Source organism: Biomphalaria glabrata, chromosome 7 (assembly GCF_947242115.1).
Source record: "Biomphalaria glabrata chromosome 7, xgBioGlab47.1, whole genome shotgun sequence".
Classification (NCBI taxonomy): Eukaryota; Metazoa; Mollusca; class Gastropoda; family Planorbidae; genus Biomphalaria; species Biomphalaria glabrata.
The window spans coordinates 7,735,270-7,752,353 of record NC_074717.1 but is presented as its reverse complement, the minus strand read 5'-3'; the positions used below and the strand labels follow the sequence as shown (position 1 = coordinate 7,752,353).

At 37.2% G+C, this 17,084-nt stretch overlaps 1 protein-coding gene across 1 annotated transcript; it reads right to left on the bottom strand.

The window, feature by feature from the left end:
* Positions 1 to 3,358: 3,358 nt before the first annotated feature.
* Positions 3,359 to 9,696, bottom strand: LOC106051626 (ankyrin repeat domain-containing protein 17-like). The gene is made up of 2 exons (XM_056035830.1): positions 9,506 to 9,696; positions 3,359 to 6,118 (listed from the first exon to the last, which is right to left on the bottom strand). The coding sequence occupies exons 1-2, from the start codon at positions 9,662 to 9,664 to the stop codon at positions 3,359 to 3,361; spliced, it is 2,919 nt and encodes a 972-aa protein (XP_055891805.1). The 5' UTR covers positions 9,665 to 9,696.
* Between the last annotated feature and the right edge of the window lie 7,388 nt (positions 9,697 to 17,084).

The following is a 17,084-nucleotide window of genomic DNA, read 5'->3' as shown; positions in this document are numbered from 1 at the left end:
TGCGTTACAATAATATTGAAAAGGGGGTTTTCAACCTAAAAACTCTCTTTATTGTGATTTTAAACTCAAAACCATCTAGAGTGGTTTTAAACAAAAAAAAGCCATCTGGAGGAGGGGGGTTTAATCTCAAAAAACCCCGTTTGGCTTGGCTAAGCTTAAAGAGTTTTAGTGTGTAATTTAGTGTGCAGTTTTGATGCGGAGACCATGGCAGTCCGTGAAGCCTTAAAAGTCATTGACTCTCAACTCGGCGAGGGACATTTGAGGGCAACACAGATTGTTGTGGTCACTGACTCAAAATCTGTACTACAGGCTTTGCAAAGCCCCGGACCATGGCCCCCCAATATCAACACTGTCATCATGGCTTCACATAACATCAAACAACCCTATGGCACCCCTGTAATAATGCAGTGGGTACCGAGTCACATAGGTGTGACTGGCAACACAATCGCAGACTCTTTAGCCCACCAGGGAAGGCAAATTCCACCCACTGATCAGGCTGTAAGCTTTCATCAAGCCCTGGCTATAATACAAAAAACAGAAATGGAAAAGTGGTTTGAGTGCTGGGACAAGTCTCAAAAAGCCCGTGGAGTCTGGGAGCGCATGAGGCACCCTGACCACACTTCCCCGTGGTGGAGGCTGTCCAGGCCTTAGCAAGCTATTATAGCACAGTGCAGGACAGGCCACTGCCCTTTTGGCTCATATTTCTCGCGGCTATGGCCAAATTTTGATTCACGGTGCCCCCGCTGCGGGGAAGAAGAGGAAACCGTGCCTCATATTCTGATTGATTGCCCCAGACTTGCTGATCTCCGTCTCGACAGGTCTGGGAAACCCAAAATTCTCGACCTGTATGGCGACATTTATGCACTACGCAAGACAGCAGGGTTTCTGTCCAGGGCTTTTGCAAGAGAGGATTTAAGCCTCTCAAGTCCTCACTCTAATGGATTTTAATGATGATGATGATGATGAGAGTGTAATTAATTTATTTTTTATGTTGAAGAGGTATTTTTTAGCTTGGAACCCGTTGAAGGGGGGTTTAAACTTAAAACCCCTTTGGTTACTCTCAAAGATTTTTGAATGTGTAATTTGCTTTTTTATATTGAAGAGGGAATTTTATAGTAAATTTTGGAGAGGGTTTTAAAATCAAAATCTTCCTTAACTAAGCTCTTGGAATTGAGGATTGTCGTTTGCATTATTTTTTGTTTGTTTTGTTTTTATAGAAGAGGGGAATTTAACTGCAAAACCCCCTGGTAGGGGTTTTAAACTCAAAACCCTCTTTGCTGCGCTGGGGCAAGTGATGGTTTAGTATTAAAATGTCACCTAAAATAAATATATATATGACAAAATAGTTGATTGCGCAAGTGTTCCACATTCTGGTCCCAAAATACACATTTTGACCATCAGCCTTACACATTTAGACTTTTTTTTAGGTAGGCAGGTCTGTGTAACATATTGGTATTGGTATGTACGTGCAACACCGCTTGTGTTTACAGAATAAATGAAGTTTCTTATATGTCTTCCCTCTTAAACACTAGTTTGTTATTTGTGTAATACGAATATTCTATACATACATATTGTATTTTAGTATAGTATTTTAAATGTGATGCTGGTCTGTAGTTTCCTGGGTCAGATTTTTCTTCTTTTTTAAAATAGGAGTTGGCTTCTTTCCGTCCCTCGCTACTTTAGCCTGATTAAGAGATGTGTGAAAATGTATTTTGAACACTGGTGCTATCTCACTGCTTAGTTCCTTGCGCAATAAGACTAGAATACCACTATGTTCAGATGCCTTACTTGGTTTTATGTTAGCTAATTATTTTTGGATCCCTTTGTCTTGTATATCAATATCAGTTTTCAACTTGGTTTAAATTTAGCAATATGTTTTGGTTTCCTGGGGATGAGAATGTTGATTCTTTTACAAAGCAAAGTATATTTTTAGAAAGCTAGAGAAAACGTTAATTTAAAAGTTGGATGCAAAGTAAGGAAACAAAACATATGTTTTCTTCTTCTACGTTCTCCATATCCAGTACTTATAGACCGTAAGTGAACCCACAAGAGAAATCCAATCTGAAAAGAAAAAGCGTATCTTTGTTCTTGTTATTATGCTGAAGGTTTAAAATGATGAAGTCAATATCTGAGATGAATAGCGCAGTAGTTTCCAGATATTTTGTTCTTCTACATTATATTCAAGAACACATACACTAGATTTAAGTTGTAACCTTTAATATTATGTTTAATATTAAGCCATCGTTACATGGGGCAATGGTGATAATCTAAAACAAAGGGACATTACTGGAATAGCTCCAATTATACATATATCAACAAATTGTAATATTTTTATTCAATGTAGTAATCAATAAGTATACTCGTTTTTTTTACAAAGCTTATATAAGGTCACTCTGTCTTTCCGTCTGGTAAACAGTTCGTAAACGTTCTTTCTCCAACACCCAATCTCGGATCAAGCTGAAATCAATTTAAACAAAACAACTAATTAGTTTATTAACTACTGCTAATTAAATGTTTTGTTTTGGTATCGAGAACAAAGGAAAAACATTGTACTAGACTGATAAGGTGGTATTAAATAAATTAGGCCCTTCATACTTTGTAAAGAGACAAGTTTGAAACTAACAACAGATAACCATAAAACCTTCTATTTTCATAGTCACTTTCCTGGCATCATGATTGATCTATTACCTTGAGGATGCTGAATAGGTTTCAGCCCACAAGTTCGAATTCAGGTCGTTCACCTTTTTAAAAAGATTACCAAGAAAGCTCTTCTCCCCCTCCCCCCCCCCCAACCCTCTCCAATTGGTCCAGACAAGTGATATGAACATAGCATATGAAGAAAGCTAAATGCGTGAAATAGCACTAAACAAAAACAAAGCGATCTGAATTCGAACTCATGGTTCAAGCCTCATTAAGCCGACATACTAACCACTCTGCGAGTGAGGTGCTTATGAAAAATTGAATATTGTAGTTATCTATTGTTTGTTTCTTACTTACTAAAGCGGCAACCCATAAAAGGAATTAATTCATCTCATACCACCATATCAGTCAAATTCAATTTCTTTTTCTTATTCAAGATACCAAACAAAATAATTATTAACTAATAGTTTATTCACAAATTGGTTAATTTTTTAAATTGACTCTGGTGCTGTCGGGTAGAACAAATAATGTGAAAAATTTCAGTTTGATCCAAGATTGGGTGTCGCAATATAACGTAAACAAAATTTTCAGCCGACACGACAGAGTGATTTGATATAAGCTTTGTAAATAATACCTAAATTTATCTTAATAAAACTGTAATATTCAAACTAAGGTCCGCGGGTCTTATTCGGCTAGTATGTCATATAACTCAATGAGTTCAGTCCTCGTCGTTCTCCTCGACCTGGTTTTCTGACAGTTCTTGAAGAAAACTGGTCCCCATTCTAGTCACTTGCTGAAGGACCTTGACCTCTAGTTTCGAGAACAAGAGCATATCCTGAAATGGGACTGGAAGTTTAGAGTTATGTACCCTTTGACGTCTGCCCCGGTCAGAGCCTAAAGCAGACGAGACGGTAATGAAGCACAAAAGCTCCAACCTCATTGGTTGGCGGGAGACTTGCTTCAGATATGAAAGAGCTTTAGTTCTGCGTTGTTGTAAGAAATGTAGTATCCTTTTGTTTCTGGATAAAATTTTGATGTCTGATTTGGTCAAATACCAATTCTCAATTAGATAAAGACAGAAGTCAACACTGTCTAAAATTAATGAAACGGCAAGAGGAGAGACACAAGTCTCAGGCCAGTTCAAAACAGGACTCTTCAGAATGATGTCTGTTGGACAAAAACGACTTTTTATAAGTTTCTGAATCAGAATGCCGTCATTTCCAGCAGCGATGAGGCGATGAATGACGTCAGATCTGACAAATTCTGCACTAGCACCATGTTGCATAAGTATCGAAGCTGTTTCCTGGCATTGTTTACTGGGTAACCAATCGTTAAGCAGTACGGACAATGCTGACTTCTGATGCTGCTCACTATGGCCTAAATCAGCTTTCGCCTCGATTAACGATTCCATGCATTTTAAATTGAAGTTTTGGGCGGCCAACCATAAAGGAGACATGCCTGAATTGTTTTTGTGGTTGACATCAGCACCAGAGGCAATCAGGAGTTTGACAACATCGACCATGTCTCCGGAATACTTCACTGCTAGTGACAGTGGTGTGTTTCCATAGACATCCTTAGCATTTACTTTGGCTTGATTTTCCAGAAAAAAATGTGTGATATTTACATCTTTCACAGCCTCATGTAGCGGGGTTCGCCCATTGAAACTTTTCAAGTTTACAACAGCTCCGTGCTTTAAAAGAGCCTTAGCGAAATCTAATTTGTGATAAGTCGCTGCACCGTGCAGTGCTGTCAAGCCCAATTCGTCACTTTGGTTTACATCGGTTCCCGTATGAATCAAATATTTGAGAATCTCTGTGCTAAAGTAACCTTTAGCGGAATCCATCAAAGCTGTACACCCATAATCAACAGAGTCTTCTAAATTAGCGCCATGTTTGAGAAACAAATTAATCACAGGTAACATTTTCTCTTCCATCTCTATGGGGCTTAGCTTAGGACGGATGGTCGAGTTGATGTCGTCGAAGTAATCCCAAGATAGTGCGTAGATCAAAGCTGTTGTGGTAGTTTTGAAATTTACATTGGCTCCTTTGTTTAATAAAAACTTTATGACCTCTATGTCGAAAGCGCTCATAAGTGGAGTCATGTTGTTGTGGACACCGTCAATGTCCGCTCCTGCCTCTAGCAGAATCTGGATTAGCTGAATGTCTCCTAACTTCACAGCTCGTATTAAAGTTTCTGGTTTTAGCATCACAGCCTTAGTCGCTTCAGCACACTCTGTCAGAAGAAAGTAGAGCGTCTTCATGTTCTTGCTCTTGAAGGCTTGAGTGACAGCACAGTCGGAGTCGAGGTCAGCACCGTGGTAAAGAAGGACGCTGGCTGCACTCGTTAATGAGCTCTGCAATGCAATATCTAGAGCAGAATCCTTGTACGTCAAAAGGCCCCGATCGTTGAATTTGTTAACTGGTGCCCCATGGTTTACTAGAAGGTGAATATTCCGGACATGTTCTGCCTTAACAGCGGACACCACATCGTCGTGAGTAACCTGAACGGCGTGAGCACAAAAAATTTCAGCCAGTTCGTAGCTTCCAATGTTCAGCACGAGCTCCATGTGAGACTTCGTACAGCACTGACATCTATTGACGTCCATGCCTAATCTGCATAGCTCTTGAACTAATTCAACATCAGATGTAAGAATAGCTTCCTTTTGCTGTATCTGTCGAAGAACATGACAGAGGATGTCAGGCTGAATATTTTGAGTTTCATCTTTATCACATAATTTATACTTCAGCAGCGCAATGCAGGCCTCAAAGTCATTTTCAACAGCGGCCAACTGCAAAGGATTTGAGTTGACCAATTTGGCACGATATAGCAAGTCTAGCAGCTTACCGAACCCCATTCTTTTGGCCACATCAAAGGCACTTTCATTTGAACTATTGACAAGTAATCCAGTCTGACAAGTCTTTGAGACTTCTCTTTTCGGGTTAGCTCCAGCATTGATCAGCAATTTGACTTTCTGGAGATGAGATGTTTCTATGGCTGACATTAAGGCAGTGTTCCCAGTGGAGTTTTGTTCATCTAGGTGTAAACGTTCATCCTCTATTAAACACTTGATTACTTCCATTGACGTAGCCAACATTAGCGCCGTATCGCCATTCTTATTTTTAGCATTGACGTCTGCGGACATGCCCAGAAGTATACCCACAATGCCTGGAAAACCTCGCATGGAGCAAATCATAAGAGGTGTGTTTCCGTTGTCGTCCCTGAGTTCTAATCGCGTGCCATCTTGGAGGAGAAACTGAAGTAAATGGGCGTGGCCTATATTACAAGCCTGTAGGACTGCCCAGTTCAGGGCGTGGTTAGAGAAGTGTGTACTTTTGGAATCACACAGTCTCAAAAGTTCTTCAATCTCTGATGAGCTTTCGGAATTTATTGTTCTAAACAAGGAGGAGTCATCGAGCTGAAGTTTGTCCTTAGTTTCCGCCATGTTATCATCAACATCTGGTATTGATTTCACTGACATCTGAAAAAAAAATGAATGTTAATGTACGTGGAATTTGTTGTACATGTTTCGGATGTTTCTTTACATTTGAAATAATAAAATCCTAATCCAAACCTCCCGTAGGACAGCAGGGGAAGAGGGGAGTGAGGTTTAAATCCGGGACCATTGAGACGTATGATTGACCGTCCAGAGCGCATGCCACACCAACACTCTATGCCTAGAAAATCTGTTATACATGTGTATTGGCATATGTGAGTGTTTGTGTAGGCTATATTGTAATCTTTGCTCATTCCGTGTAGAACAGGCAATGCTTAAAAATGTGTGAAAGAAAATCGAATTAATAATGTCTTTCTAAAACTGTGGGGGAGCAAAGTTTTCACAAATCAAATTTAGTGTGCTAAAGATTGTTTTGAGAATTAACTTCCGCCTTGTCCCCGGCGTAGCCAAAAGAGGGCTTAAGTTTATCCCCCTCTCCCTTTGCTTTTGGGGTTTAGAGATATTAGTTAGAAACTATAACTTTAAACTGTAACTTTATTTACACACAACATATAATCTTCCAAATGAAACGTTATGTACAGGTACATCAACTACTAAACTAAGGTCTCTAATCGCTATCAACGTTAGATTTCACTATCAGTTTCTCATACAATATTGAGAAGACAAGCAGAAGCGGGAAATACGACCGTCCGCTCTACAAAACCCACGCCAACTAACTATCCCTTTTTCAGAGCAAAAAGAACCCTCCCACGTGGACTACACCGCAACACAGTGGTTACGTCCCCTTGCATCATCAGTGACGCATAACCTCAGTGGTTACGTCTACATGCATCATCAGTATCTGACCAGTGATGACCACTGCCCGCCCTCGTTGTAGCGTAGGTACTCTGGTCCCGTGACAACAAAATAAACATTAAAGCACCAAAAAAAAAATACTTATTTCCCCCTTCCAATAATAAACAAATCTAATTAAAATATATTAAAACATAAATAATGACATTAGATCTAAAATATAAATAACAGTAAACAAACTTAAAACTTTACACAATAACTAAGGCCATGGTAGTGGACACACACACAAACGGTTTTGGGCTCACAGCGGTTTGTGACAATGTCCAATTCAATTAGAGTCGCCAGGGGTGTTTTAAAGTTAATACATCCCCCCCCCAAAAAAAAAAAATTAATATTGGTAATTATTACCAATCCGTTAAAATGTATTAGGTAGACTCTAAGGTAGTTATTCTGTAATGTTTAACTGCAATGCCCATTCCTTTAGAAATAACCACGCTCATTTGATCACTAGAGGTTGGGGTTTAAGTACCTTAATTTTAAAATCCTTGCCTGCACCGAGATTCAAACCCAGAACCCGTTGGTTCGGAAGCCAAGCGGTTTAAACTAAATACAGGACTAATGAATACAAAAGCGGAGGTTCCGGTTAAAAACAAAACAATATAATTTAAAAAATAACAACAGAACAAACAAACAGAAATTACTAGAATATTATTAAATGAACGCCACGTGTACACACTTAGAATTTATATAGCGTGGAATGTCCAGCATGCTGAAAATTGAGATTTAATGTGTAGTTGGAGAGAGAGAGTGAAAGAGAGAGAGAGAGGCTTAATGAACATTGTCCGAATTCGGGTTTAGAATACAGCTCTACTGTGAAGGCAGGGATTTGCCAAGACGGTGAATGAAGCATCACGACCGTTTCGGCTGTATGGCTCACCGTTGATGCGTCTAATTGACTAACAAATAAATAAAGAGAGAAAAAGAAACAAAACAGGTGGATTCATAGAAGAATAAAACGGTCAACATTTAATTTTGTTGTTTTTTTTCTTCACGTTTATTACGATACAAAAATAGTATTTGATCTTCTATATGACATTACACTAAAATTTTAATAATAACAACAGTGGCGTAGCTAGGGCGGAGGAGGGGGAGTCCAAATTTTTAAATCTTCACTTAAGGGGTCCAACAAATGAGGTTCCGAAATTTGTTTTTACATAAAATATTACGCCAATATCTCATATCATGACGTCGAATGTCAAAATGCAGGGACCCCTACGGAGGTAAAGCCCTCCGGCCCACAAACCCCTAGCTACGCCACTGAGAAACAACTTGTAAAAATATACTTTAGTAATCAACTGTAAGCTACATGATTTTATCTTGTCTTATTAAAATAACATGCTTGACTAGATTGACACATGAATTGCTTAGGACGAAATTATCTTCTTTGTTATTTAAGTAACGTCTGTAATGTACAGTATAAGATAAGAGAAATAGAGACGTTACTTTAAACAAAGAAAATGATTACGTCCTACGCGCGTCTCTAGGTCAATCTAGTCATGCATGTTAATGAAACTCTGCCAAGTCATTGTTTTTCCTGGCTGACACAGGCAACCCATTCCATGCTCTAGTGGCACTATGGAAGAAGGAGTATTTGTACAAACTTGTCTTAGCATATTTAAAAAAAAACTTTTTCAACGAAATCCATCACTCCAATAGACTAAAATCTTTTCTATAAATAGATCTATGTCTATATTGTTTCAACTACTTGTCAATAATCTAAAAACTTCAAAATGTATTTAAATGCTACCATGAATGAAAAACACACTTGACAAAAGAGTAAGATTCATTACCAAAGGAGAAACACTGCCATAAAGTCTACCTAATAAGCCAAAAGTAATAGTAATATAAGCTCGATTTTTTATTCTATTTCAAAAGTTAGATGAGTGCCTAAACTAATGTTTTTCTAAGAGGTAGTATCATGTTGTAAAAGTTCGAATCTGCAACCAAACACTATCACGTGACTTGACCTGAATGAAATCTGCAGTACTTGTATAAACTTAGAATGTATAAAGTCCGAAAGCGTTACAGATAAGGCGGCCCCCATCTCCACGCTGCTGATGCATAACTGTATAAATAACTATCACAACATATGGAATAGGCTGTCACTAGGACCAGCAGCCACTGTAAGAATGAAGCGATGCGATTGGATAGATCTAGAATGAAGTGCTGAGATTGGATAGATGTAGATCCACCTTGTTTCATTCAATATTAGCGAGTTTTTTTTTTAAATAAAGTATTTTTCTTTTATTTTACTTATTTTGCTCACATTTGTTACTATCCTGAGTCAATATTCCTCTTTGATGACAAAACTGTCAAAACCTATTGCTTAATTTAAAATATTTTTAAAATTGGAGCAACCTTAGTATTTCCCCGCTAATAAGATACAAACTTTTATTTTATATTAGGCCTACATACATTATGTTGATTTTTAAATTACAAATTCCAATGAATGTAAAATAGACTATGATGTCTATCAATCAATTAGACCAAGATCTGTAGACAAATATTGACTATTAAATCATCTAAAATGTATCAAGTTTTTAAAACGTATTTACTTACATGCAAGAATACACACACTGAATACACACACCGAATACACACACTGAATACACACACCGACTTAAACGTGAGAGAGAGGAAATGGTTTGAGCAGCGTCTAGTGACCAACGTCCACGCGTGTCTTTTATATATCAGTAGCCATCTTGGAGCATCGGTCATGCATTTACGTATCCCAGACCAATCGTCCTAGGCAGCGTGTGATAGGCCTAAACATTAACCTGTGAAACTAAAGTATAGGTCAATCTACAATCTTGACTCATGACGCCAATGTGTTTTCTCACCTGACCACTCTACATAGCCTACAAATAATCACTATTACGCAAGGAAAAGAAAAGGCCAGGCGGTCTTGTCATCGTCATGGGTAGGCTTACATCTGACCAGCAGGGTGTAGCTAGGGTGGGGGGGGAGTGGGGAGAATTTGACCCCCCACGGCCCCCACTTGAGGGGGCCTCAAAATGAATGTTTTTTTGTTTTTTTTAATATTAAATATTACTCAAAATGCAGGGGCCCTCAAAGAGGTCAAGACCTCCCCCGGGCCCCAAAATGATGGAACATTCCTAGCTACGCCACTGCTGACCAGGTTGTTGAAATCACTCGGATACAGTCTATTTCTTACATTGTCCGCAGGAAGGGTGGAAATGAAAATGTTAGGCTATTTTTTTTTACAATGTTATAACGCTATTGGATCTCGTACAATTTTAAATCTAAGCTTATAGCTCAATAATAGGCCTACAGACTAGAATCTACTATACGCTTCGGCACCCTTTATCTGTGTGTTGTTGAAGCCATAAAAATGTGTACTTCATATTTCTGCAGTTAATAAATTATCGTTAGCCTTTAATGAATTAACTAAAATCGAACAAAAAATGTTTACCACCGAGTTCGTAATAGAACTTTTATTTGATTGACAGATGTTGTAAAGGTGTATTTAAAAATAAACAGCATGTAGGTCTATATTACAAAAGTATATTTCTCACTAAATATTTTATTTCACATGTAGTTGTCTTTCATTTTAGTGTTCAAAAATGTCAAATATATTTATTTGATAGTAATAAAAATAATAAAAAATATACATAGTCCCATTCAGAGAATTTTGCAATTTTTTAAGTGACCCCCCGAAACGGAAGTTGGCCGCTATTAGTTTAGATCATACACATTAGAAAGATAATGAAAATTTGATATCATATTTTAGATCTTGGAAAACGCTCGTGAAGCTGTTGTTTTTTTTAAAGCGAACCGTTTTTTGTTCAATTAACTATTCAAACTTACTGTTATATATAATATGCTTTAGTGTAAAAAAAAAACAAATAGGTGCCGGTACTCGGTGATGGATTGTCTAACTTTTAAATACCAGGAAATTAAGAATAAACGTTGAAATACCGATACAAGAAAAGTAGTAATTTTTACCCCACATTGAAAAAGGTGCCGGTACGCCGTAAAACAAGGTATATATATATATATATATATATATAAATATATATATATATATATATATATATATATATATATATATATATATATATATATATATATATATATTGATTAGGTGACGTTATCTGGCACATTGTTTACTAAAAATTAACAGAGAATGTAAGCACATTATATATAATCAATACTTTGAGTAATAGAGACCGAAAGGCTGTTTTTGTTTTATTAGAATCGACATTTACTTCATCGGGATTCCTACAGTGGCGTGTACGTAAGTTCACTAAATGACTTGAGTAATCATTTGTTGTTGTTGTTTTAAGCACAAATAGTTTGTTTGTGGTTTGTCCGTCACATTTAAATCGCAAAAAAAAAAAAAAAAAAAAAAAACTAGAAAAGAAAAAAATGAGATTTAACTTCATCTTATTTTGAAAAGTTTAGGTGCAGGGGCTCCATTTGACCACTCTGTGTTAAATTAGATTACATTTAATTCTCTTGCCTAAATGTCCAGAAATCTGATCATCGATAATATTTTATTCCAATTATCAAACAAACTAGTGAAAAACAAACAAACAATAAAACACATAACAACACATTAATTCCTAAAAGCTTGGTTAAATTCGCTAATCATAAGTGTATTAGATTCAATTTTCCTTCCAGAAGACTCACAATGATTATAATCAGTAAAATTATTTTTTTCTGTTAGTTTCTAAGTGATAAAACAATGATACATCGGCGGCGCCTCTTAACAAACTCTCTTTGTAATTTAAATTAGTTGTATTTTTTATACCACGCATGATCGCAACGCTTCATCTACCACATTGTTGAATCCGCGCCTTTAAAAAAAAAAACGCTTTATTCTCAGCCAAGGTCTTAATTACCTCTCCCCTTCCTCTCCCCACCCTTTTCCTGTCCACCATACGACCCAAGCCTGAGCTTACTCTTACCCCCCCCCCCTTTTTTTTTTCAAACAGCTGAACATGTCCCACCTTTTCAATTGTATTGTTTCCAAGATGGTCCTGTCATTTTCATTACATCTAGGTTAAGTTACATTTTCCAATAAAGAGGCAAATAGCCCAAAAAAAAGAGGCAATGCCCCAAAAAAGAGGCAAAGAAAAGAGGCAAAGGCCCAAGGATTCCTAGGATGTAAACAGCTCGACAACTGAAGTCAAAAGCTAAAAAGCTGAGGTATCCTAAAAAAAAAAAAAAAAGTTACATTTTAGTGTTTGTTCGCTGTGTTGACCTTTTTTTTTTTTAAACTCGTAATTATTTTCCGCGTTTAAAAGGAATTATTCATTTTTTCTCTATTTGTATTTCACTAGCCTGTTAGGGTTAAACGCCAGAAACATTTTTCTTTTAATCAGAAAATGATGTAATTGGTATAGAAAAATTCACTCCATTTGTATATGACACAAATTAATGTCTATAAACCGAAAAATGAAGTCAAATCAACGATGGAATCGTTAATCAGAAGAGAAAGAGTTAAAGAAACAAATACACAATTCCAAAAAGACCATTCTTTCCTCTGTTTTTTTCCCCACGTTCCCCGCCCACCCCGTTTTCCTTCATCGGAGGCGCGGTGGTTGAGCATTAGAGTGCTTGGCTTTCGTACCGGGGTACCGGGTCGGAATCCTGGTGAAGATTCGGGATCCTTAGGCGCCCCTGAGCCCATCCAGCTCTAACAATTTGGGGAAATGTAAAGGCGGTTGGTCGTTGTGCTGGTCACACGGAAATGGATGACCTTTACATAATCTGCCCTATAGACCACAAGGTCTGAAAAGGAAACTTTACTTCATCAGCTTATCAGGCAATTAGATGCGTCTTTAAAAAAAAACAAACACTTCATCCACCACCTTGTCATATCCCTGCATTCACTCTAATGCTTTTATTCTTAAAATTCTGAACTACTCCCCCCCCCCCCACCATATGGTCATTACGCCTCACTTCCCACCCTTCCCTCTACCTTTCTCCAGCAGATCCTGTTTGAAACAATAGAACACGTCACACCTTCGGGGCTTTAATACGTGTACATGTCATGTTTAATCTAGGTCTAGTCACATTTGAGTGATTATTCATTTTGTTAGATTTCTGTAGCAGTTCATGGTAGGGGAAAAGCCATTATTAGTTTTGTCCATCCGTCACGGTTAGAAAAGAAACAAACAAAAAAGAAAAGATATTGAAAATTTGATAATACGAGATTGTAGATTTAGCATTGCGTCGTTTACTTTGTATCTTCTGAAAGCGAACAGTTTTGTTTCCAAAATTAATTATTAACGGAATTTATTCATAAATTAATACACTTTATTAAAAACAATATATAACTTTTAGGGAGATTATATTAAGAAGAAAAAATAAACTATACAATAGTATAGGACTTTTTGATGTGCAAACTTAAAAACCAAATTAATGTTGCCATTTTTGGCGACCCCCGAAAGGGGAAAAGACACTATTAGTTTTGTGTGAAATGTCTGTCCGTCTGTCTTTCCGTGCGTCCCGTTTAGATCTCATAAACTATAAAAGATAGTGAAAATCCGACATCATAATATTTTAGTCCATCCAACGGCTACTTTTTTCTTTTCTAAACGCGAAAAGTCTAATTTTTCAAATCACTTATGCAAGCAATTTTTTCATAAAAATACACCACTTTTTACAACTATTCACTATTAATAGTAACAAACACTGGAGACTCTTTAGTAGGGGAGATGACTATACACCGTATTTTAAACAAATTTATGCAAACGGTTTTTGATTTTTTTGTCAAAAAAATATTATTATTATTTATTTTTTTTATTTTTTTTTTTTTTACATTTATATTGCTAAATTAAGTAAGTTCTGTCGTAACTTAACTAAAGAAATTTTTAAATATTTTTTTTATATTTTTTTTTACGAAATGTTTTTTTTTTTTTTGAGGAATTAGAGATTGACCATTTACAAAGCAATCAGACTCTAGCCGGTAGTGACCTTGTGACCTGATAACCGTAGCGATAGACAGTGCGGTGCTGCCACTTGCGTAACATTCTTCGAAAGAGTCCTTCGATGGGTAGTTTTACCGAACATACACTACACTAGAACATCTAAGGGACCATCTGAGACAACGACCTTGAAAATGTAGGTCGGCGCCCCTGATATATTTAATCTTAATCTTTATGACTCCAAGTGGAGCCTAGCGTCGCAACAAAAGACATACTATCCGCGATTTGATTCGGCGCCTTCGACATAGGTCACGATCAAAGTCTAGATCTAGTCATTTGTCTACTTTAATAATACGTCTGTTTATAGTTATGTGGATCTAAGTCTATACCTAGTAATTTGTCTACTTTAATAATACGTCTGTTTATAGTTATGTGGATCTAAGTCTAGACCTAGTAGTTTGTCTACTTTAATAATACGTCTTTTTTTGTTGTTATGAGGATCTAAGTCTAGATCTAGTATTTGTCTACGTCTGTTTATAGGACAACAACTACACGTTGGTTGTGTTACATTTTACAACACTTCGCCTAAGCGCAAATGCTAACACGCAGTCAGGCCCTGGTTACGATCAGAAACAATGGTAGCTGACCTACTACGTCACGAACCAGTCTTACGGCCTGGGGTCAAGGAGGTCACGGTCCATGTCTGTCCAGCCACCTTCGCTTACTGATCTATCAATGAACTCCAAGTTTGCTTTGGTCTCCCAGACTTTCTCTTCCCCCGTGGGTTCATGCTGCCTAAGTTAGAAAAAAATTACATATACTTGTAAGTAGGCCAGTAGGCTACTCTCAAGAAATGTCAATAGTGTTTTTAACTATAACTTAGGTTGTATAATATAACAAGAAAAACATTTAAAAAATACTTTTTTTTTTTAAAGACAATACCTCCATTATACAAATTAAAATATAATGAAATATAAAAAATATAATTTAAAATTTGGTTCAAACCTGATATCGAAGCGAGTGATTTTGACATCGTTAAATGCACGTAGTTATACCTATTCGGCCTGGGAGAAATTATAATTTGGGATTATTTATTGATATTATCGTTATATGGACATTATATGTACATCTGGATCTAACACTAGACCTAGAATTCTGATTTAGAACATCTAGATCCATATTGGATTTACTTTAAAAAAATATAAATAAAAGTAAATCTTAGAAAATCTTTCCCTAAACTTGAAGAAACTTTACATTTACTCAGTTATCTTATCTTACATTATATACTATAGACCTGCACACCGATAAAGGCCTGTAGCTATGTTCCCAGAATATATTTTTGTTTGGGGGGTGGGGGAAGACTGGGCCGAAACGTTTTTTCCTTTACGAACGGCCCGCTATTTCTACCTTTATCTCCTCTCTGTCTCTCTCTCTTCCTGTCCTTCTTTCTCCGTTTTATTTTATCTTTTGCTCTTTCCTTTCTCACTCTACTTCTCTCTCTCTCTTTTTCTCTTTCTGGACCGCCCTTTTTTTATATAATACAGACGTTACTTCAAAAAAGAAGATGATTATATACGTTCTACGAGTCAAACATCTAGTCATACATGTTAACCAATGATTTAAAGTCTGCCAAGTTACTGGTTTTCCTGGCTGGATCAGGCAACCCATTCCATACGGCGTATGTATGTATGTATGACTTGAAACGGCGTTACGGCCCGCTATTTCTCTATTTGTCTTTATTTTCATATTTTTTTTCTTCTTCTCACTTTCATTATACTTCTCTCTCTCTCTCTCTCTCTGTCAATTCCACTCTCTCTCTCTCTCTGTCAATTCTTCTCTCTCTCTATCTCTCTCTCAGGAGCTTTCTTTCTTGCACTTTTGCACATCGCAATTCTAGCCGATATAGTCTTCTCTCCCTCTCTCTTTTTGGACACACCCCTTTTTTGTGCACCCTAATAGTCTTAAAGGTTTCTCACTTCAAATTTTGTCTTCAGTTCAGAACGGACTCCTTCATAACTTCCCCCGCACGTAATGTTCGCTGATAACTTCACACACTACAAAACGTTAGACGTTAAACCTAAAAACTTAACAAAACATATACACACAAACTTTTATACACATTTTTTTTTTTTTTAGAAATAATACAAATGTGATACACAAACTCAAAATTGGCCCCCGAACAGGGGCGTAACTAGGGATTTGGGGGCCCGGGGGGATTGACCTCTTTGGGGGCCCCTTGCATTTTGACATTCGACATATGACATGGAATAATGTACGCAAAAATATATAAGCCCCAAATCAAATTGGTTCAGTATATCAGTAAACTTAACAAAAAGTAATCAAGACTCTTTTAATGAATAAAAGCCTTGTTTATTAGTTAAATAATGCACAAGTGACAAATCTCAATTGATATCGCTTCACGTCGTGCATTCTGTGCAGCAAAGACATCTATAACATCAACTACATCGATACTTTCTAGTATTGGTGACTTCACTGACATTAAAGCCATGATAAGCCTTTCTTGTGTCATTGTGCTCCTGAGATAGCTTTTGATGAACTTGAGCTTTGAGAATGATCTCTCACATGACGTAATGGAAGTGGCCTGAGTTAGCGGTATTCGGAGGAGGTTGCAAGGTTTGAGCACACGTAATTACCATATGAAGCCTGTTTCCTCAATATGTCTATTGGTGATTGTATTACTGGTTTGTTGATGAAAAGTGCTCGTGCATCAATGACATCATTGAAAAAGCGATTTTCCATTTATTTCATCATACAAACAGGAAAAGTAGCACAGTTTGTAACAGGTGTCTTGGTTCAAGAAGAAACCCAAAGGTATCCATTTTCTTTCCAGCCTTTGAAATCTTCCCTTCATCTCCATGTGAAATCTGTCCAGCACTTCTGTCGCAACACGTTTGAATTGCAGTTCTATTGACAGTCCTACATTAGAACTCAACTTCCCATCAAGTCTTTTCTTTCTTCTGGTTGTTTTGATTATTATTATTATAGCTTTTATATAGCGTTACTTTCATGCTTATAGCATGCTCAGGGCGCTTTGGTCCAATCTAGGAGTTGGTTTTCCGTTCTGCCTTTAGGCGCTCAGTAAACGTAACTCTGCCCGAGTCGGGTGTCGAACCTCGAGTCCCCTTCTAGGTAGCCAAGACAAGCCAAGTTCAAGCGCACTTAGCCTCTCGACCACGCTTCCCACAGGGATTACAGGGAATCCATAGTATTCACTACCTTCT

Coding starts and splice junctions, on each gene's coding strand:
- LOC106051626 (XM_056035830.1), bottom strand. CDS start 9,664: ATGACCGATGCTCCAAGATGGCTACTGATATATAAAAGACACGCGTGG. Junction 6,119..9,505: donor CAGTGTGTGTATTCTTGCAT/GTAAGTAAATAC, acceptor TTTTTTTTTCAG/ATGTCAGTGAAATCAATACC.